Raw genomic sequence first — 25,835 nt, 5'->3', positions numbered from 1 at the left:
ATGCTGAATATTAAAGCAGGTAACTTGCTCAAAGGCACAGAAAGGTCGGTGGCAGAGCTCGAATACAGGGCTGCTGAACATCAAGAGGCTGTGCTCTCTAAACGCTGTGCTCACCTGCCTTCCTCCTCTGGCTGCGTGCAGGAAGGAGACACCCACATGGCCCCCGGTGGTCTCCTCCTTACTGCAGATCTGCCTGTCAGAGCGGATGCTCTGGGCCACACACTCAACCTTCAATATTCTCAGCAAAACTTCAGACCTATCTGAATAAGAGCAAATAAGACAGGCAAGTGCTCCTCTTCTTTTCTTTATTAATGAGTTGAGATACACAAAGACTTAAAAAGTTACATAAAAGGCTCAAGCATCATGGAGATCTTCAGGCATCACTCTCGTTTCACGACAATGGCCACCTGTTAATTCTGTGTAACAGAAGCTGGGCGCTCACAGGCGCGCATAATTCAAGTATCTTTCCTACTGAGTAAACCCGACATGGAATTTCTAATCCAGTGGGCTGCTAATGGAGGGAGCCTGTCCATGGCTCTGGATTTACCGTAACACATGAAGGGTTTCTGGGTTAGAGCTGCCACGTGTTAGGGGTTCACATCTCCTGGCAAAGTGAGACAGGCCATACTAGGCTACCAGGCACTCTCCATAGCCAGCGCCCCAGGAAGGTAGGGGGCAGAGTCCAAAGAGAAACCACCCAAGTGTCTGTCCCTGTGTGGTGAAGTGCAGAGGAAGTCAGTGGCCACAGCCGCAGGCTGTGTGGGGGGGAGAGGATGGCTAGGATTACCTATTGGGGAGAAAAGGAGCCCTCAAGGGGTGGGGGTAGAATTTTAGAAGAAATCTGAGAGCACAGTGGCAAAGGCATGGAGGGGAGTTCAAGGAGTGTGTACTCCAAGGGATGTGAAGGTAGCACTATTCACGTGGGCGGGAAAACCAGTGGGAATACCAGGATGTCACCAAAGACTAAAGTCCCATTGAGCTCCTCAGTCATGGAGTAGCACGGCCACTGGTTCCCCAGATTGCCCCTGCCAGGTACCCATGGAGAAAACTATTGAGGATGTCCCAGGGCACACTCCATTCTGACCTCTCTGGAAGCCGCCACTGCCACAAAGGCCCCTGGTTCCCCAAAACACAAAGAACTGACTTTTACAAGTGTTATTTGTCCATCTCACCTATGGAAAAATGAGGTCACGGGAGATGAAGGCTGACCACTGGCTCAGCAGCAGGGGCTACAGAAGCCCATTCCTTAACCAGTTCCTCTCTCGGGCACTGTGGATTTACGCTGTGGCTGGGTGCCAGACAGAGGCTCTGGAAGAGGGGGCACTGCCCCTGTTGGGCGGTGGTGGTGGGGGAGACCAGAAGCGGTTGGAACCCCTTTTCTGGTACCTTCATGGCTGAGGGCTTCGATCTAGGTCAGCTGATCTGCTTCCAACAAGACTTCCCGTGCAGTGACCTCAGGGTGTTGCCAGCTCCACAGCGGGCAGGGGTGTGCTGGCACGCCTCATGCCCAGTAGAAGTTTGCCAGCAGTGGACCCTGCCCTGTGTGCCCACTCCGCCACACCCTCGATGCAGAGCGTCTCCATCCTTACTTCTTCCCACCTGCCTTGCCTCTTCCTCGTCTCCAGCTTTCAAACTGCCCATGGGCTGCTGCGATGCGGCTCAGAGGAGCCTAAGGGTTGGAAAGAGCCTTGTTCTCTTAGTGTTTAAAACGCCCATTAACATTATAGGATCTTGGGAAGCTCTGAGGTGCCTGACCTGGAATGTTTCTTGTTAGCCTTCCCTTTAGGGTCAGAAAAAAGAGCCATTTAGACAAATAAAGAAGTTTGATTTCCAACTAACAAAAGTCCCAAAGTTTCATCCTGCAGCAGAGTCACTCCTCAGCTGGGCCCCTCTGGTCTGGTGAGATTGCAGAGCTAGGAATCAGCACACTTTCAAAACTGGAGCAGGATCCAGGTGTCCCAACATCCAGTTGGACACTCACTTTCCCCAGGGCTCTTTCTCCAAACAGTGGCCAGGCCACCTGCTGAGTATGTTCTAGTTTGCCTAGTGGCCTGGTAAGTAACCTGTGGAAAATGAGGTCACTAGTCATGACACAACATCCTCTGCCCTTCTCTCAGAGGAGCACGGACGTTCCTGCTGCCCCGCCACCCCCACCCTGGCCCCCCAAATCCAGTCTTTGGCTCCCAGCAGCAACACCTGAGAGGAAGATGGGCATTGTCAGGGAGCTGGGGGACTGTCCCCTGGTAGAAACTGGTGTATGAGAGCTATGGCATCACCCCAACCTTCCTTTCTCCTCTAATCCGAGAGGTTAACAAAGGTGTGCGCCGGAAAGGCAACCAATGCTCAGTTTGCAAACGCTTAAGGGGGTTGTCCCTTTGCTGGGCTTACAAAGTGGTCACCCGTTGACTCGGGGAAGACAGCTTCGGTCTTGGTGCGGTTTTAGTAGTAACAGTATTGGGTTACTTTTGGTTAAGACTCAGCACAAACTAGAATGTTCTGATGGCATTCCCAGCAGCTTTACTCTGACGTGGAGACACACATGCCTGTGTCAGTGTGTCTGTTTCAGGGAGGTACCAGGCCGCCCAGGTGATGTGTGGAATTCCTCTCACCCATCTGGGAAGAACAGAACTTAACCTGCACTGTCTGCAAAAGAAATGAACACTTTGGCAAAGCCAATCTGCTTACTAGTTTATACCTTTCCAGGATAATGAAAACCCCTTTTAGAACTGACATGCTCATGCCAGCCTCTCCCCTCAGCAAAATACAATTGTTTCCTAATATCTGTAATAAAACCCTCCAGGTAAACACATCTTTCTCCTTTCTAGATTATAGGCCATGAACAGGGCCTGTTTCTCTGGAGGCCTCCAGTAACCGTCCTCATTAACTTCCCGTTGCTCAGTCACTCTACCTTCATATTGAGCTGAGTTTTGGCACTGCTGGGGAAACTCAGTTGAAAAACAACAACCACCACAACAATATTCCAGACATGTTATCAGAGAGGTCTGCTGAAGCATTGAAACTTCACCAGGCAGTGGGCACAGACCCCTATGATGCAATTACAATCACTAAAATAATTTAAAAATCTACAAAAGACACCCGAGCTCAGACGCCATGGACTGGAGATGAGGGGGGAGCTTGATCATGGCTTGTTTTGCTCTCTGCACGTGGATATACACGTCCACACCAAACCAACACTGTGCAGCTCAAACAAACAATACAGCCACCAGGAGAGCGGGAGGAACCAGGATGACAACAAGAGGGTCTTGGAGGCTACTTCTCTTGAGCGTTGTTTCCTTGTGTCTGATGAGACATGGGAAAGCCTGCGCCCTTTCGGCAAAGCCAGACCTTATTTCCACCCTGCCCACCCTCCCTTTCTCCCTTCCTGTGCCAAGTCCTCGGGTCCAGGGTCGTGGTTAGAAATGGTTTTCAGTGAGGTCAGGCGGTGGGGTTCCCGAGGGCTGGCCAGTTCACCGTCACAATATCACGCACTGCAGTCTGTGGGTGCCAGTGGCCCGGTCTCCCCGCCATTTGGTTTTCTTCTTCTTCTTCTGGCTTTTTTCCGGAATCTGTTGCCTTTTGAAACAATGAAAGGCAGAAAAACAAAGTCAGAATGGGCTCTGCTTCTCCCTGCCTCTCTCCTCCCCTGCCCCTGTGACTGAGGCAGGGAGGCTTGGGGGGTTGCAGATGCTGCTGTCCCAGATGCTGGAGGGGGGCCTCGCCTGGGCAGCCTCTCTGAGGCAAGCGGGGAGGGTGAGAGGGCAGGGCACGACCTGTCATGCTGCTGGTGAGAATTCCTGCCATGATCTGCAACCAGATTCATTTAAATTGTAAGTTACGTTATGTGTTATAGAGCGTTGGCCTCTATTTCCATGTTTCCGATTTTAAATAAAATGACAGGTCAACTGAGTACAAAAGCTTTTTACATGTTTTCTGTTAATTTTTCCTATGTCAAAAACCTGCCCTTGGAATTACAGTTCTGTAATTAAGACCTTACCACTTCCTGGTGGTAGCATATCCTAACTGGAGGCAAACTGTCCACAAGAAAATAATTTCAAGAGTGCAGAACTGCCAGGTACAGCGTGAAGTGAAGGCTACAACGTCACAGTCCATGTTGGGGAATTATGCGAAAAGGAGACTGTTGAGCGTACGTGTGTGTGTGCCTGTCTGAGTGTGTGTTCTGTGGGGCAGGAAGGACCCTGAAAGAGCCCTGTATGATCTCATAACTAACCAGCAGCCCTACAGCTCTCCAGCGTAACGCAACACACTAAATGCATGGTGTTGAGAACCACGGGTTAGGCTGCGCTGTATGTGGAAGACTTTGGAGATGGGAAAGGTGGGTGACAGGGAGACCAGCCAAGACGCTGTCTCAGTCATCTAAGCATGAGGTGCTGAAGGTCTGAACGCTGACAATGCAAAGGAACACACAGGAGACTGCTGATCGGGACTTCTGGCAAGCCCGGGAGACTGACAGCATGTGGAGTCTGGAAATGAGGCACATGCAGTGCCCCTGAAATTTGAGCCTGGGAATCAGAATGTTGTTTGTTCAGGTAAAATGTCAAAGGCCACTCTGGCATCAGAGCACGCAAGAGGAGAGGGACCTCCTTTTTACCGTGTTGACTGCTGCCGTGTTAGGCGAACACCAAGGGCAGGATGGAGGGGGCTGCCTCAGGGAGGCTGAGCTGCTGCCTCCGGCAGGAAGGCACTTCCTTTAGCTAATGATGGGCTTCACTCACAGGTCCTAGGGCCAGCAAAGGTAGGCAGGAAGGGCAAGGGGAAGACACGAATGGAGGTATAAGAGATCCAAATACAGGCCCAGGAGCATCCAGCCTTGGCCTCGGATCGAGGGGCTGTGTTCCCCCAGCACTCCCACTGCCCATCGTGGGGCAGAGGGCCGCTTTCTAGGGAGGCAGTGCTCACCTGATTACTCTAACCAGGTCATGGAAGGCTTTGTCGACGTTCAGAGGTGGGTCCTTGGCACTGGTTTCTATGTACGGAATCTGGAAGGCAAAGCTCACATGGTAAAAGTGGCACTGAGATCCACAAAGCCTTGTTCCCTAAACATGCAAATTCTCAGAGACCCTGAGGAGCCCTATGCTTTTAAAGCCCCCACAGAGCCGTGGCTCCAACAACCCATGTCCCCTGGGTGGCTTCTCACTTTTTAAGGTTGGAAAGTTTTACTGACAGCTTTTCCAATTCCCTCTTGATCTCTAGTCACAGAGATATTTAATAGCTCCCTAAAAACAGAATTAAAATGATCTTTTTACATACTTGAAGACTTTCGTTTATCAAACTAAAATATGTTCTGATTCTACTCATTTTTTCTTTCTGAAGTCTATTTCTTTACCTTGGGGGGATTTCTGCCCCTCTTTCCAGTCCCTCCAGAGGGGACTCCAGTGGGAAAGGCCGAGGCAACGCTGGGCCATGGGCAGGACTTTGCAGCTTGGTGTGCCCTGGCCAGTCTGTGCCCCCCGCCCACAACAAGCCTGCCCTGCCCAGCTCCTGTTTGGTCTGCATCCACAACCTCTGAGCTCAGCTGTGTTTACAGAAGGCTTGTATCTGTACTTTCAATGCCCAGTAATCATCACCGGGCTGAAAGGCCGCAGCAGCACATGGGGAGATGCGGCAAAGGTGACCCTGTAGGGTGGGTGGGGGCCGTGTCCACACCAAGACGCACAGGGAAGAGAACAAATGCTCCATGAGGTCAGGACACGGTCCTGTGCTCTCGTCTTCTCATAACAGAGACCCTGCAAAGTTGGGACCCCATGGGTGGAGAGCGTGTGGGATTCGCACAACTCCCTAGAGGAGATGGAGGTAAGCCAGTTATGACCGGACTGAAGAACTTTGGTATTTTTTACAACTTTTTCCTCATTACAAAATCAAGCCATTTCATAACAACACATTTGAAAAAGAAAAGCATTAGTGAATACAATAAAAATGATCAATACTTTAAATGCACTGGGGGGTGGGGAACAGTAAGTTGTTATTTTAGAGGAGTCTGTTGTAAACATTGCTCAGAACACATCATAAGGGTTCTTCCCACCATTGTTATCATGAGAGGTCAGATGTTCACGTGTTGGTGTGGCTTCAAGCAGGGGACTTGTTGGAGCTGACCAAACACAACAGGCAAAGCACAAGGGGCAGGGTTCGGGCCTCTGAAATACTCATTCAACAGATATCTGCGCCTGTGATAACCCTGAAAGGAAACTGCCCTCCACTGCAGACTATCAGATTATAGGCTGTTCATCGAGATGATTGTTTGGCCTCTAAGGCCTTCACAGCCCTCACTGCCCTCACTCTTCACGTTAATCCTCTGAGGTAAGCAGCTGGGGAAACTGAGCTTGAAGTGGTGACGTACTTGCCCAAGGCCACACAGTAGAGAATCAAGGTTTGACCAGTTGCATGCCTGGTCTCCCCTGGACTGGTGCGGGTTCTGAGGTCAGCTTTGGAGCCTCTTCCAGATGAGGCAGATGTGACCAGAGTCCTGTGTGACCTTGTGAGGCCAGGACAACATGCTTCCCTGTGCACACCCAGAGGAGAACTGGGAAGGCACGTGCGCCTGGTCCCAGGAACTAGCTGGGTCCTTCGTGTCCTATAATCCTGCCAGCTCAGTAAGGCCTGGGTTCCAGGGCCTCAGACCTCTCCTGCCTTCCTATGCACTGCTCAGGACATGAGTTATAGTATCCCCCAGGTCCCCAGACATCCTCCACCTTCTTCCTGGGGGGTCCTGCCTCTACCACTGAAGAAATGCCAATGTGCTTTATCTGAGTTCTTAGAATTCTAGGATTTCGGTAACAACAAGACCTAAACTAAGGGAAACTCTGCAGCAAACAATATAGCATTTGACTCCACCAAAGGGCTGGGAAATGCCATCTCCCTGCATTGGATGGAGGCAACCTGCCTTGGTCGGCTAGGGAGGAACTTGCCTTATGAGCTCTAAAATCAGGATGTTGTCGATAGTAGCTTGCAGAATATTTGGTCAAATAATAAATGAGGTGGCAGTGTCGGCTATAGAAGAAGCATCGACTGAGAGACTGGTGACCTGGGTTCCAGTGGGGCTGGGGGTGGGGCACTATGCAGCAGCGTGACATCCTGGAAGCCACCTAATCTCCTGTGTCTCATTCACTTTTATTTGCAGAACTGGGCTAGTGCTGCCCTCGCAGCACCCTGCGCCCATCCCCACTCACGCACCCGAGGCTGCTGGGAGGGAGTGAGGTGTTTGTGAAAGCCCTTAGCAAGTCCTCTTCAGATGATTCTATAGAGCCCAAGGCCGTGAAGTGGAAATGGCTCCGTGGGCCTCTCCTGGTTAGGCTGCTGGGCCAGGCAGGAGGCCTGTGTGTAATGCTAAACCCAGTGGTAGTTCTTAGGCCCCATCTGCTGCTGAGGAGCTTGCCTGATGCTCCCTCCTCCGTGAGGAATTTCCTTTTCCTGGCTCCATGACACCCCACGCTGGTCGTCACTGCTCAGTCCTTCCTACTGCTTCCTCCTCATCTCCCCACATCACAGCACTGACATGTCCCCAGCCTCAATCCCGAGGCCCCTCCCCTATGTACACCTACCCTGGTGGGCTTCATGATTTTAAATTCTATCTGCATGCTGATTTCCAGTACTAGCCGCCAGACTGGTATAAGTGACTGCTGTCTTGACGTCTCCACTGGATTATCTCCTCGGCTCCTCAAACTAAAGACCTAAAACCAAGCCCCTGATCTCCCCACACACTTGCTCCCAGACTCTTCCCCTGCCCAGTTACTGGAACCCCCGTCTGAAAGTGGCTCATGTCCCAAACCTTGGAATCGCCCTCGGTTCCTTTCTGTCTCTCTCACCCCACACCCAGTCTGTGAACACATCTTGTTGGCTCTCTTAGAAATATATCCAGAATCCAACCACTTCTCGTTACCTTCACGAGCACGAAACGGGTCCCCATCCACCTGCACCTGGGTCAGTACAGCAGCCCCTAACTGGTCTCCCTGGTCCCACCCTAGTCCCTGCAGACCATTCTCAACACGGCCACCAGAGAGAAGCCATTCAGCCATCAGTCAGCCCACATCCCTCCTCACTCAACCCTCCAAAGGCTTCCCCTCTCACTCTCAGCAAAACTCCTTGAGGCCTCTCTGACCTCACTCCTACTGCTCACCCTCCTGCTCCTTCTGCTCCAGCTACGCTGGCCTCGTTGCTGTTCCTCAAACTGCCGCCCCCGGGCCTCTGCGCTGATTATTCCCTCTGCTGGAACATTCTTTCCCTGACATCTTTCCCTCACCTCCTGTAAGTCCTCATAAATATGCACCCTTCCCAGTAAGGCCTTCCCTGACCACCTTATTTGGAAAAGCACCCCCTCCACCCTACATTCCTGACCCCCTTCTCTGATTTACTTTTTTTCCACAGCACATGTCACCTTCTGACACTCTAACTTGCTTTGTTTCCTGTCTCCTGTCACTAGAAGGAAGTACCATGAGGCAAGGAGTTGTGTTTCCCAGGGCCGAGGATTCCACAAGGCAGGGCCCAGTGAATGGCAGCTGATCCCACGATTCTGAGCATAATCAGGAGGCTGGCTCAGAGAAGGGGACAGAAGCCAGTCCTCTGTGCAGCCCAGGGATGAATCTGCTGTGTCAGGGGCCAGGAGGTGGCCTCTATGCCACAGCTTGCACCGCTGTGAAGGTACCTTCTCCCCTCAGAGGAGATACGACTGACTGGCAAGAGGGTGCTTTCTCTCTGGTCTGTTGTCTTGTTTCACAAAACATCCTACATTGCAGGTGCCCACTATCTAGGAGGCCTGAGTTCCATTCCCACAGACCAAGACTGCAGACACACACACACACACACACAAACCTACATTGTGTTTGGTCGCCATTTCTTTTCCTTGCTCCCTGGTGATTTTCCTCAAATGCATCAAATCAACTTTGTTGGCCACGAGGATCATGGGGAATGATTCCCTGGGAAATAAAGAAGAGCAGTTCATGAGGTTTCGCTGTCCTCGTGCCTAGGGAAGGCAATACAGCCACACCTCACACATAACACAGCGCTCAGTGCCTCCCCAGTGGCCTGGGGCTGACTTAAGAGTCCTTTTCCCCACATCTCCAGGAATGGGAAGGGGCATGGAGACTGGCTGCTGGCCGTCTTGGTTTGAAGTCTTAGGCCTGTTGCAAGGTGAGCGAGGGGCCCTTCAGAGAACCCCCTGGCTTAGCACTGTCAGTGAGGGCCCTGGGGGGGGGGAGAGGTGAACTGCTGGGCCAGGGGCTCAGTTTCCAGACCTGCTTCCTCCCATCTCTCGGTCACCCCGATGTACGACCACGCAGGGTTGCTGTGGCCCTCAGCAATGACACGTGAAGAGCGCCAGGGCCAGGGTCTGGCACATAGTTGGCACTGACTAAATGGCAGCTGCAAAATCAGGATGGCACTGCAGACAGGAAGGGCGGGATTAGGAGACCTGTATCTTAAAGGTTCCCACTGACACATGTGGCCATACTGCTGCCCAAAATGAACGCAATGCTAGGCTCACAGCATCTCCGTCAGCATTGGCTGTTTTCATTAAGGAAATTATCACTGGACAGGTGAAAACTGGTACTTTATTATTTCTCCTTGTACTTCTTTGATTAGCAAGAAGGTTGAATATTTTCCCACATCTGAGTCATTTATGTTTTCTCTTTTGAGATTCCTATAGTCAGGGGGGAAAAGTCAGTCAGAGTCTCACACTGAGGTGTCTGAGGCCCCACATTTCTTTCTTGGAGGGGTGTGTGTGTGTGTGTGTGTGTGTGTGTGTTGTATCCCCTTTACCTTGTGAAGTTGTTAACACTTGGCCTTTGGAATAGGTGTTAATTGGATTTTTTGAATTTATTGAGATTTGCTCAAAGCTGGCTGTTTTCCTATTAGTTTGTCCTTTTACTTCCTTTATATTGCTTCTTTAAGATCCAATTAACTGAAAAGAACAGCTAGGCTTAAAACAGACTTCAAATTATTTAAATACTCCATATAATGCTAAGGAAAAAACATGAGCCTTTAATCAGGGGATTGTTAACTCTCACAGACAAATGAAATTTAACCATTTATAGCATATACTGGAGAGAAAATTCACTTTTTACTTTTAACAACAATTTGCTTAAATTGGGGCTGAAAGACAAAGACGTTACTTATGATTCCTTGCTTCACCCGTGGGGACATTTTAGGAGAGATGGGAGGGAGGTGACCCTTTGAGGCCCTGGAAGTCACTGAACCCCATAGAAAGAACTAGTGTAGGAGTCAGAGGGCCCAAGGTCTGAATTCTGCTCTGCCCCTCTGAGCTTCAGCTTTCACCTGAAAAACCTGAGAGAAAGAGACTGAGAGAGACAGACAAACAGACAGCGCCTGCTGTGAACCAGGAGCCAGGGAGGTTCCTGGCCTGGCTGTGCTCACCTGTCCTTGACGCGCAGGATGAGCTGATGGAAGCGGTCCACATGCTCGAAGCTGGCCTTGTCTGTGACCGAGTAGACGATAAGGAAGCCGTCCCCGGTGCGCATGTACTGCTCCCGCATGGCGCTGAACTCCTCCTGCCCGGCCGTGTCCAGAACTGGGATGGGATGGGGACAATCAGGGGCTGTCACCCCCACCCTGGAGCCCCTGCGGCCTACAGACCCCCATGCTGCTTCTGTCCCCTCTGTGGCTCAGTCTGAACTGTCCCCACAAGAGCCACACATGCTCCCTGGGCTGTGCTGTGAGGGACCCGGTGGGGCCTCGACACCTCAGTGTGAGACTGACTGACTCATTTGTGGGCCCACTGATTCCAACCCACAGTGCTCCCTGGGCCTTAATTCTCAGTCTCCAGAAAAGCCTCATGAAGTCTGTGATCAACTCTCCTTCAAAGTCCCTCTGGTGAGCGCCCAGCCTGAGTGTGGGTCCCTGTGCAGCCCTTCCAAACTGACTCTTGGGGAAGTGACCTGCCTCTCTGAGCCTCCCTTCCTCCTCTGTAAATGAAGACAGTACCTCTACCTCGCAGCCCCTAGGGAGGGGAGCTCGTTGGTGGACGTGTCTGGGGGAAGCTCTGAAGAGGCCATCGGGGTTAGAGGCTCCGCAGCCCATGTGGACAGAGGCCAGGCAGGCAAAGGGGAAGGAATGACCCTTGAGAGCCAGGGTCACTCACCTCCTAGATGGGGCTGTTCCAAGGGGGTGGGAGGAGGAGCTGGGGCTGGCGGCAGGAGCAGGAAGCTGGGGAGAACCATTTCAGCAAAGGCTCTCCCCACCCCCCACCCCACCCACCCGTCTCACCCTCCTACCCCATGGACTCCTGGTGCCTGCTCTCCTTCTGAGATAAAATATTTGCCCCTGCCTGTGTCAGAGAAGTCATGGCCACAGCTGGGGTGGAGGCGTGGGGGTCTCACTTTCAAAGTGCAAGCCTGGCCCCCTCAGGCTCTGCCAAAGCCCTATGGGTGGCATGAAGTCGGAACTCCTCAGCGCCATGGGAGGCATCTACTCACCGGCTAGCCTCTCCCCATTCTCCCCCCATTCTCCCAGCTCACTTTCTTCTCTGACCAGACCAGATTTCCCTCCCTGGAGGCAATGGAGTGGCTGGTTACAGATTTTGGAGCCAGATTCTGGGCTGAGTCTGGCTCCTCATTCCCAGAGTGTGACCCTGGGAAGGTCACTTCTCTGTGCCTCTGTTTCCTAAAATGGGGATCAGGCTGTTTCGAGTTAATGTACTAAGGCTCTTGATACTGTGCCTGGCACGAAGAAGTCCTTCATGAGGGTCTGCTGTGAGCCTGTTATCCCCACCTGGGGGGCTCTCCCCACCTCTGGGCCTGGTCTCCTTTTCCCCCAAAACCCCAATCCCCCACTCCCCTTTCTTTCCTTGGCGGCTGACTGTAACCCACAGCATCATGCTGCCTGAGCCCCCATGCCTTTCTCACCCCAATACGGACCCTCTTGGCATTGTTCTTGTTGCCTATTTAATCTGCCCGCAGCTGGAGTGTCAGCTCCCAGAGGCAGGGATCTGGTCTGTGTGAGTCTATTTACCTAGAGCCTGGCACAAACTGTACCCAAATAGTAGCTGAATGAATAAGTCAATGTGCACTCTATCCATTTTGCTCATCCATTTATTGATTTAGGAAATATTTGAGAGCCTACTACTACGTGCTAGGCAGTGTTCTAGGCACTATGGATACAGGCTGAATGAGGCAAAATCCTTGCTCCCCTGGGACTTATAATCTAGTAGGAAGACAGATGAACAAATGAATGGATACTTTCTGGTGGAGATGAGTACATACTATGAAAAACGATTAGCCGTTGGAGGTAACTGGCAGAAGTTGGTGTCGTTTAGGATAGGGAAGGAGGGCGTCTCTCAGGAGGTGATATCTGAGCAGTGACTAAATGACCCCCACACCTAGAGGGAGAGCATCCCAGGCAGAGGGAACACAGGGAGTGGAGGTGTGCAAGGACAGGCCTGATGGCCTGGGGGAGCGGAGGGAAGGGTGAGCAGAGGACGGAGAGGAGGTGAGGGCAGGTCTGGCACCCTGCTGCCCTGGGGTAAGGCTTACTTCATACTAAGCAAGACAGGGGCCACTGGAGAATCTGGACAAAGAGTCACATGATCTGTAGGACATCTGTGCCCTGGTTGCTGGGAAATCACAGACCAAGAGTAGAAGCAGGGGCACTAGGTAGGAGGTTAGTGCAATAATCCAAGCGAGACATGATGGAGGGTCAAATGAGGAGGGCGAGGGTGGATGCTGTGAGAAGTGGCCTGATTCTAAGACAGAGCCAACAGGAGCAGGGCTCTCTGGAGGAAAATGTGGGGATGTGGGTGGGGGATGAGAGAGAACGACACTGAAGACAATGACGGATGAGTCACTGAATGAATGAGAAATAAATGATGGTGTCATATACTGAGGTGGGGAAGACTGAGTGAAAAACAGGGTTTGGGGGGTACTCAGTTCTTGACACAGGCTTCAGAACCTCTCAGACACCTATGTGGGACTTCAGATAGGCATTTGAAGACTTAAGTCAGAAACTGAGAAGACGGGCAGGAGTGACAGACGTGGGAGTTGCCAGTGTACGGGTGGCAAGGAAAGCGAGTTATCAGGGCACCCAGGAATCCACTTCTCCTCAAGCTGGCACCTGTACATAGTGCCCGGGAAAGTGATCTTGTCCCACAGCCTGTCATCACCCCTGCGCCTCCTCCTGAGTCACTCAGCATGTCAGAGGGGCCAGGCTTGGTGGATACAGGACCTGCAACGTGCTCCAGACACAGGGCTACTCTCGCCTTGTTCTCCTCACGTATGACAGAGGGGCAGGGCTCCTGGAACTTCAGGTCCTTCCAGCTCTGAAATAATCCTAGAATTATTTGATCTGGACATAAAATGGGCAGGCTAAGAAAATGGGATCTATAGCTGAGGACCAGTGTGGAAACTGAGGCAGTTTCTCCAGTGTTTCCCGGGGAGGTGGTAAGAAAACTGCACCTTCACCTGGAGGGAATGGAGCCCTTTTTCCTAAATAAATCCCACTCAGAACTGCAATCAACAAAACAGATGAAATGGCGTGGATTTGGCTGAAGTGGGGATGAGAAAGCCTGTATTGAACAGGAGAAGATAGTAAGGTAATAAATATTGTAATTAATATATTCACAGATTTTGTGTGTATTATCCAAAACAAAAACTAGAGACCTAGGATACTGAAAAATATGATCATTCAGAATAAAAAAACAACTCAGTAGGGAGCTGAATATCAAAATGGACCCCTGGAAAGCAAAAATAGTCATTTCAAACATTTAAGGTCTTAGAAATTATATTACCCGTGCTTTCTAAAAGAATTACTGGAGGCTATACTCCAGAAAAGTGAAACATGGATCCACAAAAGAGAAAGATGAGTATTATAAACAATGGTTTATATAAAGCAAACAGCAAAGCATAAGAGTTAAGTTTAAATAACTATTGTTACACAATGGGAAGAAAATGAACGACAATTTGCAACTATAATCTATGATGATCCATATGTGAGGGTGGGGGCTGAGAAAAAGAAAATTACTACTAAAGTTTTTGACTTATTTGTGAAGAGGCTAAAGATAAGATTACATCCAGATGCTGATAGAAAAAATGTAAGTATACGTATACACATGTATATAGGTAAATAGAAATAAAACTCAAAACTTCCTAATAATTACAAGAAAGAAAAACAGAACAAAATAAATGGAACCAATCCAATGAAAAGCAAAAATAAACTAAACAAAAATAAGAAAGTTAAAAGAGTATACATGAAGTAAGAGGGCAAAAATAAATCTGTGACTAACAACAATAAATGCAAATGGGTTAAATTCATCTGTTAAAAGCAGATACTTTGTATCTATGAGCTCAGGTTTTTTTAGTTTCCTTTTGTTCTTTTTAGGTTCCATATGTAAGTGAGATCATATGGTATTTGTCCTTCTGTGTCTGACTTATTTCACTTAATGCCCTCAAGATCCATCCATGTTGTTGCAAATGGCAAGATTTCATTCTTTTTATGGCTGAATAATATTCCATTACATATATATACCCCATTTTCTTTATCCATTCACCATCAATGGACAATTAGGTTGTTGTCATGTCTTGGCTACTATAAATAATACTGCAATGGGGTGTGTATATTTTTTCGAATTAGGGTTTTCCTTTTCTTTGGGTAAATACCCAGAAGTGGAATTGCTGGATCATATGGTAGTTCTATTTTTAATTTCTTGAGGAACCTCCATATTGTTTTCCACAGTGGCTGCACCAATTTACATTCCCACCAACAGGGCACAAGGGTGCCCTTTTCTCCACATCCTCACCAACACTTGTTATTACCTGTCTTTATAACAGGTGTGAGGTGATATCTCATTGTAGTTTTGATTTGCATTTCCCTGATGATTAGTGATGTTGAGCATCTTTTCATGCACCTGTTGGCCATCGTTGTACAACTGAAACTAATATAATGTTTTATGTCAATTATTACCTCAAAAAAGGCAAATACTTAATCCAAAAAATCCATTTGTCTAGTAATACAAAATGACACAGAAAGATTAAAGAATGAAAGAATAAAATAGAATATGCCAGCCACATGCATCCACAAACAGAATTCAAGGCCAAAGCATCAAACAGTACAAACCACAGAATTTATAATGGGAAAAGGTATGAGTGTCAAGAAGTGCCAAAGTCACAAATCATAAGCATCGAAGAATGTTGCCTAAAAATATATGTATAAGAAAATGATTTTTAAAAACAGGAATTGACAACCCTCATAATCATTGTGGGAGAACTGAACAGGCTTCTCTTAGAGATAGAGAGACAAGTGGACAAGAAACAGAGAAAACAAACTTTACACTCAAAGAGAAAATAAGTATTTTTAAATGCACATGAAATCATCACAAGAATTGGCCATATGTTAGGCCATAAATAAAAATTTCAACAAATTCCAGAAAGCAGAAATCATATGAACCATCTTTTGCCTATACTGCAATAAGATCAGAAATTAACAGAAACGTAAGTATAAAAGAATCTATCCACATGAAAATTTAAAAGGCTATATTGCTCTATAACTCTCCAGTTAAAGAGAAAAGCAAACTAGAAATTACAAACAATTTAGAATTGAACAAGAAGCAGTAATAAAACCTCTGATTTAAGGCCAATGTCATATTCAGAGGAAAATTATAGCTTTAAATGCACTTCAGAAAACAAGAAACACTGAAAATTGAATAAGCATTTAAATCAAGAGGCTAGAAAAGGAAAAATAAAATAAAACCAAAGAAAGAAGAAATCATCTTCAAAGTAGAAATTAAGAAAATGGGAGGAAGGAAAAAGTATTGCTATCTAAAAATAAAAAGCTGACTTGTTGAAAAGACCAATTAGAAAAAAACACACAAACACAAACTTTTAGCAATCCTTATCAGAGAAAAAAAGACAAATAAGCATTTGCAAAGAGAAAAGGCCTATGACTATGGATATAGATATATACTTAACTATGAGAAAACTATATACCGTTTTATAGCAATAAAATTTCAATTCTTGATGAAACGGATGATTTAAGAAAATACAAAGGAGCAAAACTGGTTCAAGAAAATATATAAAATCTGAATAGGCCAAAAATTGTCGATGAAATTAAAGAGAGAAAACTTATCCCCCGAATAGCACAAAGCTATCCTTGCAATCTTAACATTGTTCCAGAGGACAGAAAATATAGGAATTTTCCAGCTCATTGTAAGATCCCAGCATAATCCTAAAAGTGGACAGGGATAGCATACGGGTGTGTGGTGACTGCAAGGCCTGTAGCAGTTTGGGGGGCAGAAGCAACCTGCATGTGGGACCCTAAAGGTGTTTTAGTTACACGTTTGCCAATTATTTTCTAAATACTACTCTATACCAACCACTCTGCTTGGTACTTTGGGCGGTTAAAGACTAAGACACATCAATCAATCTATCAAGGAACTTAGAGGTCAGTTGGACTGATACTTAAAGAAAAATAGTAACAGTGTGGAATAGCACGTGATACATACTGTGGCAGATCTAGGGAAACGGGGGGATGGTGGAAGGTTTCAGCAAAGATGGGACATTTAATCCTGCGCTTGAAGAAAGAATAGAATTTGACATAAACAGATGGGGCCTGGGAAAGGTCTTCCAGGCAGAGAAACAGCAGGAGCCAGGGCCTGGAGCCTGGAAAGAAGAGGGTAGTGAGGAGGCTGGGGTGCTGGGGTCAAAGGTTGTGACAGCGAACAAGAGGGGGAAAGAGGAAACAGAGAGACCAGAGGCTGGGGACCCGGGGTCCTAGACTCTGTGGGCACTAGGGAGCTATTGAAGGTGCAGAGAAGGGAGAGGGACAGTCAGAGGAGGCTGAGTTTGGCAGCCAGAGAGGAGGGCCCTGGAGGCAGGGAGGCCTGTGAGGAGGTGCAGGAGGGTCCTGGGCAGCGGCGACCAGGGCATAAGCACACGTGGGTGTTTGAGACGGAGAGGAAAGGATGAGTGGGGACACTGAGGACAGGGAAGAGCTGTAGGAACGGAGGAAAGTTGAGGGCACCTTGGAGACTCCAAACTTTGGGCTCTGGGAGGGCAGGTACAACCAGGGAGGAGGAGGAGGGAGCCAAGCTGGGCCCAGTCTGGTGAGGGGTCCCATCCCTTGTCCAGCCCTCCCCTCCACACACATATACCTGCCTGGCAATGGCTGGTCACGGGCCCTTGTCAGCAGCTCTGCCTCCAAGACTTCCTGGGGGAGGCTGAAGACAACGGGCAGCTAAGCTTCTAAGAAATTGTGATTCTGCCTGTTCCCCCTGATGTCATGCAGGTAGGAGCCCCTGGGAGACGGAAAGCATTAGTCGAGGTGGGAGAAGGTGTTCTGCGTGTGTGTGTGTGTGTGTGTGTGTGTGTGTGTGTGTGAGAGAGAGAGAGAGAGAGAGAGAGAGAGAGAGAGAGAGAGAAAAGTGTAACAGATTCTGGAGACAGAGGCGGCGCGTGGGCCTGTCTGGCCTGCCCCAGTCCTCCCACCGAAGGTTGGGGCCAGCATTGTTGCTGAGGAGGATTTAAGCGTAAATCCTGGGGCTGCTGTTGGGTCTTGGGGATTTCAGAAGCTAAGCCCGACCCGCGGGTGTGGCATGGGGCCCCAGGCAGGTGGAGGGGGCACCAGCCCGGGTCCCTACTGAGCCCTCCTCTCTTCCCCCTCCCCTTTCCCTTTCTTCTCTCATTCTCTGTCCTTCTTGCTCCCCCTTCCTTTCCTCCTCCCCACCCCTCCTTCTCCAGGGCGTCCAGAGGGAAGCAAACCCTGGCATGGAGGGTACAGCCTAAGTGCTTGGACTAAAAGTGGTCCCACCCACATTCCTGCTGGCAGCACGCACTGTGCCGGGGCTTTATACACTCGCCCTCTCAGCCCTCCTCACGGTGGAAAGAAGGTACAACTGGACCCTAGTACAGATGAGAAAACTGAGGTCCAGGGAGTTAGAGGGATCTGCTTAAGGCTACATGCTGTGAAGGCGGGCACTCCAGTGTCCCCAACTGCCCCAGCCAGGCCAGTCTTCTTTCTTCAACCAGAGGGTGTGGGTATGGCCACCCAGAACCAGCCAGGCTGTGTCTCGATTCCAAGCTTTTGCCCAATCCATGACCCGTAATGAGAGTGCCCTCCAATTAGCCGCAGTCTGTCTCCCTCCTCTCCTGACGGCCCAGCCTGTGACCTGTCTCAGCCCTTCCTACTGTGTGTGCCATCGCAACTTCCAAGTCCTGGCTCAGCTCCCCACCATGGGAGGAGCCCCAAAGGGCAGAGCCCAGCTTTCCTTTATCTGGGTCCCCCAAAAGCTTCAGCACCCAATGAGAGCTCAAAAGGTACCTGTAGAATGACTGGACAAATGACACGAACGCTATACGAAGTGCGGTTACTGTGTTCAAACAGCCCCCACCAGCGTTAAGGGAAATCCCTAAAAATGGACTCCTTAACTTCTCTTACACACTCTTCAGGGAGAAGAGTTCTGGATATAAAACAATAGAGATGATAATTTCTAGAGACAATATGCCTCCAAGGACCATGTTTGCTGTTGTCTACGCCTCTAATCCACAGACCCACATGGGGGGCAGAGGGGTTGTGTCCATTTTACAGGGAACTCAGGTGGGGAAGCCTGTGTCCTTCCTGGGAAAAGACTTCAGTAAAGTAATGCTGCCACCTCATGGAGCATCAGTAGTGATGAGGGCTCTTCACCACTGTAACTTGTGCTCCGCTTTCTGGATAAGGGTGTGAATGGACTAGGCTGGGTGCCAGGCAGAAGGGCTGGCTGCATCGACCATGCACTGTTCCCAGAAAAAAGGCTGCTTTCTTCTTCTTCAAGGCGCGGGCAGGCCATGGAAAGCCAGGCCTCTTGGGACTCTCGAAGGAGTGGAAGCTAAAAATCCTGTGGCAGGTGGGGCTGGCTCCCTGGCGAGGAGGGAAGAGTCCCTCTGGCAGTGGTCCCAACCTCCCAACCTGACGTCAGAAGACAATCAGGAGAGAAGTACTGGCCACCTGCCCCAGGGGACACAGCTTCAGGAGCAGGTGAGAGGCTCTCGGGATATGTTTTCATGAGATCCATGAGATCCACCTCGTAACTATTCTGGGAGGCTAGTATTTTACAGATGAGGAAACTGAGGCAGGGCAAGGTTAGTGACCCACCTGCTCAGGTTCATACTGCTAATGAGTACAAGAGGCATGATTGGAAGCCAAGCCTATTGACATAAATAGCCTTGCTGAGCACCCCAAGGCCTGTGAAGAGGAGCAGGTCTAAAAGGAGGGGTGAGGACAGAAGGCCTGAAGTTTGCAGAGACAAAGGCCTAGAGCCTGTGCTTCCTACACCCGCGTCCCCGTGGTTACCCTCCACCTACTCCACACCTGCCCGGGCAGTCACACGTGGCTGAGGGGAGAGGACTCCTAGCAGTGCTGGCTTGGCTCCCTTTAAAGACCTGAGCACCCACATACAGGGCCTTTAGAGCACCCAACAATTCTAAACACATTCCTTTCCCATTACCCTCCCCCTCCTGCGGTCACCATTTCCCACTGCCTCCTCTCTCCACACGCCTCCACTCCCAGCTGAGGTCTGAAACAGAGAAAATCATGAACTAAACCTCACATGCTTCCAGCCCCAATCCAACCCACCTCAGAGACAGCGGAGGCCTCACACATGCACTGCTGTTGAGAAGGTGAAATGGTACAGCCACTTTAGAAAACAGTTCATTAGTTATTTAATTAAAAATGTTAAACAGAGACTTATCCTATGACCCAGCAATTCCACTCCTAGGGCTAGACCCCAGATGGAAACACGTGTCCACACAAAAGCTTGCACCTCAGAGCAGCAGTATTCATAACAGCCAAACAGAGGAAACAACCCTTGCACCTCAGAGGAGCAGTACCTCAGAGTAGCAGTACAAATAGCTTGCACCTCAGAGTAGCAGTACAAACAGCCAAACAGAGGAAACAAAAGCTTGCACCTCAGAGTAGCAGTACAAACAGCCAAACAGAGGAAACAACCCAAATGTCCATCAACTGATGGAAGGATAAAACGTGGTGCACCCATATACTAGAATATTATTCACACATAAAAAGGAATGAAATTCTGATGCATGCGACGATACACATGAACCTTGAAAACTGTATGCTAAGTGAAAAAAGCCAGTCACAAAAGGCCACGTACCAAATGATTCTGCGTATGTGAAATATCCAGAATAGGCAAATCCATAAAGACGGGAAGCAGGTTAGTGGTGTCAGAGACTGGGAGTAGGGGGAATGGAGAATGACTGCTAATGGGTATGAATTTTTGTGGGGGGAGGTGGTGAAAATGTTGAGGAAATTAGGTAGTGTTGATTCTAATGACTGCTGATTTGTGAACCGATCAGCAATTCATGATTGCACAACTTTGTGTATTTACTAAAAACCATTATACATTGTAAAAAGTATACTAAATGTATACATTGTAAAAGTATACATTGTAAAATATATACTAAATGTATACATTGTAAAAAGTATACATTGTAAAATGTATACTAAAAATACATTATACATTTACTAAAAACCATTATACATTGAATTATACATTGTAAAAAGGGAAACTTTACATGTAAATCACATCTCAATCTAAAAACTGTATGGGAAAAGAAACCCCACCTCCCTCTCTCTGAAACACATGCTCTGCTTGCCGTCACTCCAGGACATGACCTACTCCTGCTCCTACCCAAGACCATCCCCTCCTGCTGGGCACTACATGCTGTCCCCTGTCAGCTATTGTCCCCTCCGTCTCCTACATATCATCCATTTTTCTCCCTATTGGTTCATTTCCATCAGTATGTAAATATGCTGTGATTTCTCTCACCTTAAAAAAATCGAACAAAAATAACACAGAGCCAAAAAACACAAATAAAAACACCCTCTCCTTGACCTCACAGCTCCTTCTAGCTGCTGTCCATTCCTCTATTCCTCTCTACAGCCACACTCTTTGACTTGTCTATGCCCACTGCCTGCTCTTCTTCCCCACCAATCGCTCCTGAACCCACTATAATCAGACTTACATTCCCACTACTACTCTGTCAAAATTGATCTTGTCAAGTCGCCAGTGACCTCCATGTCATTAATCCAGTGGGCATTTTCAGTGCTCATCCCACTGGACCACTTGCCGGCACTGGATGCAGCTCATGGTTCCCCTCTTTTGGAAGAGTCTTCTTCACTTGGCCTTGGGATGTCACTCTCTCAGTCCTTCCCTACTGCAGTGACTGGTCCTTCTCTGTCCCCCAATCACCCTCTAAACACTGGTGGGTCCTCATGCTCAGTCCTGGGACCCCTTCTCTAACCACATTTGCTTCCGCAGTGACCTCTCATTTCATGGCTTTACATGTCAACTCCAAAATTTCCATCTCAAGCCTACACGCCTCCCCTTACTCCTGACTCAGATGTCCAGCTGCCAGTTTGACTTCTATTTCTATGTGTGAAAGGTGTCTCAGATTGAACATGTCCAAAATTAGACTCTTGATTTCCCCCCAAAACTTGCTTCCCACCAGTCTTGCTAGTCTTGATAAGCATCGCTCTATTGTACTAGCTGTAAAGGTCGAAGACTCTTCCCTCTTTACCCCCACCCATCCACATACCACATCAACAAATCCTGTTGTTTCCTCCTTAAAATACATCCAGAATCTAACTCCTCCTCACTCCTCCTTCCCCAGTGCCCTATTCTACCATCAGGAGCCTCTTAACTGGACTTCTTGATTCTGCCCTGGTTCCCCTACAGTCTATTCTCCACACCATAGCCAGAGTGGGACTTTAAAACATCAGTCAGACCATATCCCTTCTCTGCTCAAAACCCTCCACTGGCTTATTTCCCTACAAGGCCCTAGGAGATCAGTGCCCTCCAGCTCTCTCTGACCTCTCTTATCAGCTTCCCTCTCACTTGCTCTGCACCCTGGCGTCCTAGCTAGTTCCCAAACAGGCCAGGCACAGACCTGCCTCAGGACCTTTGCACATGATACCCTCTCTGTCTAAGATTCGCTTCCCCTAGGTACAGGCACAACTTTCTCCCTCAGGTCTCTGCTCCAACATCACCTTATCAGGAAGGCCTTCCCTGGCCAGCCTACATAAGATAGCAACCCCCTCCTCACCATCTATTTCCCCTACCTTGCTTATTATTCTCCTTCACAGCATTTATCATCACCTGACACATTGCATATTTGTTTATGCTCTGTCTACCCCATTTTCACATAAGCTTCATGAAGCAGGAACTTTACTTTGCCAACTGGGGCATCTTCAGAGCCCGAAAGAGGGCCAGGCACATAGCAGGTACCCAGAAGTATTTGTTGAATGAATTAGTGAACTCACCCATGGTGAACTCACCCATAGGACTCAGGGGCCAATCCATACATCACTGGAGGTAATGGCTGTAGAGAGGAGTAGAGAGAGGTGGTAGCTCCAAGTCAGGCACTCTAGCCTCATTCCTGAACCTCCCCAGGTGCAGGCAGATGGGTTGGTGGCCCCTCATCAGCACATGTGATAGGGTCTATTCTTGAAAGCACCAAGCACCCTCATGAACAGTAACACAAATCATAATAGAACAATCACAGCAACAACTGCATCTGCTGAGGCCTACTATGTGCCGAGCTCCTCACACAGTGACTTACTCCCTCCCTCACTCAATAAACAAAAACCAAGCACCTAACAGGTGCCAGCTCCAGGCTGATATCAGAGATACAATGGTGGACCACGTTTCTCCTCAGGGAGCTTACAATTTGTAATGTTTCATTTAGTCTTTGCAACGACTGTGAGGGCCTGTCCCATTGGGACAGAGACCGCACCCATGAAGGCATGCGGTCTGGGTCCAGGTGCTGTCTGCCCAAGAGAAAGGGGAGCCCTCAGGCACACAGAGCTGGGGCATGGGGACAACAGGCTGACAATGGCTACACTGGGCCTGGAGCTGGTGGCATCACCCAACACAAGGACAGACAGGTGAGATCTCAAACCTGTTGGGCTGGTGCACTCAGCCCCAACTGGTCACATGACTCCTAATAGCAATCATCATGGTGTTCTGAAATCAGAGCAAAACCTCAAATTAACCGCAGGAGTACAGGACCTGATTGTCAGCAATGTCAGAGGAAAACCACCTGGGGCTTGGGGTGCTGACAAGCTTAGAATCACCCCAGGCCGTGCTGTCATTTTGAAGGAGGAGGGTCCTTGCTGTACCATCATCACTCTGCCTTGTTGAGCTGACTCTAGGTCACTGGCTGATGGTGGGTCCCTTGGCTCCTAGGTTGCCCAGTGGGGCTGAGGTGAGCACAGAGCAAAATTAAGATCCTTGGCTTTGGGGTCAGAGGAAATGGGGCTCTGATCAGCTGTGTGACCTCGGACTTGTTACTTCCCCTGAGTCTTAGTTCCATCACCTGCAGGGGCCTGACCAATCAGAGGGAACATAAGGCAGTAGTGGCGGCAGCAATTTCCACTGGTATGGAAATAGTTCACCATTTTATCAACTAATACAGTACCGTGTTTCCCCGAAAATAAGACCTAGCCGGACCATCCGCTCTAAGGCATCTTTTGGAGTAAAAATTAATATAAGACCCGGTATTATATTATATTATATTATATTATATTATATTATATTATATTATATTATATTATATTATATTATTATATTATAGCGGGTCTTATATTAAAGTGAGACCGGGTCTTACATTAATTTTTGCTCCAGAAGATGCACTAGAGCTGATGGTCCAGCTAGGTCTTATTTTCGGGGAAATACGGTAGTACTGGTGCATCTTGGCTGAAGAGCAGCTGTGCTCACCTGTAAAGTGGAGATACTCATTTCAATTGAGCAGCTTGTTACAAGCGTGAAATAAAGCAATCCTTGCAAAGCCCTTAGCACTGGGTCTGGCCTTCAGATACAGCCTGGTCAGCAGTAACGACTAATACTGCTGGGAAGACAGAAGGAGCAACAGTGAAAGAGGGCTTGGGAGGCAGATCTGGCTTCACTGTCTACCAGGGCTTTCTCCCAGCGCTGCCCCAGACACCTTGGAAATCAGTGAGCTCCAAGTTCCTAAAAGCATTCAAGCAGTGATGGCTGACGGGACCAGGATAAAGGGTCAAGCAGGGGCCTACCAGGCTGGATTTCATCATCTCAGGCCAGCAGCCATGTCCCCTTATAAAGGAAAAGAGGAAAATTCCTCCCACATCACTGCCGGCAGGAAAAGGGGAGCATGCGTAGAAGGGCAGGCCAGTCCTGCCTGGACTCCACGCTTGGTGGGGGCCGTGGAGAAACGCCTCCTCTGAAGTTGACCTAAGGGCTGCTGAGCATACAAGCCCACCGTGTAAAGCCCCTAGATCAGGAAAAAACTCAATAAATGTTCCTTTTCCTCTCCCTGACCTTCCAATGTCCTCCTCCCCTTCCCCTCCCCAGAAAGAATGTGGATTCAAGTGTTCAGGGAAAAACCAGGTCCAGGCCCCTCCGAGAAGACAACAGCACTTGTGTCTGAGGTTTGGGAAGAAGCCAGGGTGGAAACGTCCCAGCTTCTGAGGGTGCAGGAGAAGAGCCAGGGCTTTTGCTCCCTGTAAAGACTGAGCCCCTGCTAGGGGACAGAGTGGCTACAGAGCTGGGCCCAAGAGCCCCGAGGTGGGATGGGGTGTGTGGAGACTCCAGGTTCACTGCTGTTCTCTGTTGATGCAAGAAAGATGCAAGATTCCAGAGGCTGGCTGGGCAGAGGGTGGGGCTGGGGGCCACGTGAGTGGGAGGCCCAGAAACACCTGTGCTTATTATAAGCGGGCAGAGGATTTGATCAACATCCTATGATGCAGGCTTGCAACTTGGGTCAATGTAGGAGGCAGCATGGCAGGATGGAGAGCTTGACAGAGTCAAGAGGCCCTCGGCCTGGCTCTGCCTCTAGCTAGGTCTGACCATAGGCAAGTCCCTTCTCCACCTGCACCAGTTTCCTCAGGTATAAAGTGAGGGGGCTGACACCACAGAGCTCAGGCACCTTCCAGCCCCAATCTAACAGAAAAAATAGGCACACAGGACTCCAAGACAAAGCAATTGAAAGCAGGGACTGGAACAGGTATCTGTACACCCACGTGCATAGCAGCAGCATTCACAATAGCCAAAAGGTGCAAACAAGCCGAGTGTCCACTGCTGGATGAATGGATAAACAAAATGTGGTATACACATACAGTGGAATATTATTCAGTCTTAAAAAGGAAGAAATTCTGGCACATATCACAACATGATGAAACTTAATGTCATTGTGCTAAGTGAAATAAGCCATTCACAAAAGGACAAATGTGTTATGATTCCACATATAGAAGGTACCTAGAGCCGTCAAATTCATAGAGACAGAAAGTGAGTGATGGTTGCCAGGGGCTGGGGGATAGGGGAGGGGGAGTTATTATTTAATGGGCAAGGAGTTTTAGTTGGGGAAAATAAAAAAGTTATGGAGATGGAGGGTGGTGGGGTTGAAGAACAGTGAGAATGTATTTAATGCCACACTGTACACTTAAAAATGACTAAGATGGTAAATTGTATGAATATTTTGTTTATTTCCACACACACTCACACACACACTCACACACACACACACACATCCCTCCAGGACTCTGCTAAGGCTCGGTCTTCCTGATTCATGAAGCCTGAGCACTGGGGTATATGGTGAGTCACACAGCTGAAAGCCAGAGCAAGGTGGGGTTAAAAGTCAGAGACCAGAAGAGAGGGCTGGAGAGCCGGGAGATGGGGGCGCTGACGCAAGCCCACAGCAGAGGTGAGGCCGTGACGGTGGTTATATGTTCCCAAAGTAGGGCCCTTAACAATGAAAGGTGAGACAAGGATCCCAAGTCCCTGTGGGAAAGAACTCTGGCGGGCTTGGGGGGCCCACAGGCACTGGAGAGCCTGGCTGCTGGCCCCTGAGGTCAGC

At 49.0% G+C, this 25,835-nt stretch overlaps 1 protein-coding gene across 12 annotated transcripts in view; it reads right to left on the bottom strand.

Moving 5' to 3' along the window:
- Positions 1–291: 291 nt before the first annotated feature.
- The window catches only part of MRAS (muscle RAS oncogene homolog), a 54,467-nt gene continuing 28,923 nt past the window's right edge, over positions 292–25,835 (bottom strand). For 11 of the 12 annotated variants that reach the window (XM_019747705.2, XM_019747679.2, XM_019747715.2 and 8 more), the window contains 4 exons: positions 10,384–10,537; positions 8,828–8,927; positions 4,918–4,997; positions 292–3,573 (listed from right to left, as the gene is read on the bottom strand). In XM_019747705.2, the coding sequence (XP_019603264.1) occupies positions 3,474–3,573; positions 4,918–4,997; positions 8,828–8,927; positions 10,384–10,537 (434 nt within the window). In that variant the 3' untranslated portion in view covers positions 292–3,473. Of the gene's footprint in view, positions 3,574–4,913; positions 4,998–8,827; positions 8,928–10,383; positions 10,538–25,835 lie in introns of those variants that run through there. The other variant, XM_074312906.1, reaches the window with a different exon arrangement.

This window comes from Rhinolophus sinicus, linkage group LG10 (assembly GCF_036562045.2).
Source record: "Rhinolophus sinicus isolate RSC01 linkage group LG10, ASM3656204v1, whole genome shotgun sequence".
Lineage (NCBI taxonomy): Eukaryota > Metazoa > Chordata > Mammalia > Chiroptera > Rhinolophidae > Rhinolophus > Rhinolophus sinicus.
Note: the sequence above shows the minus strand (reverse complement) of the source record. Positions and strands in the feature narration are given on the sequence as shown.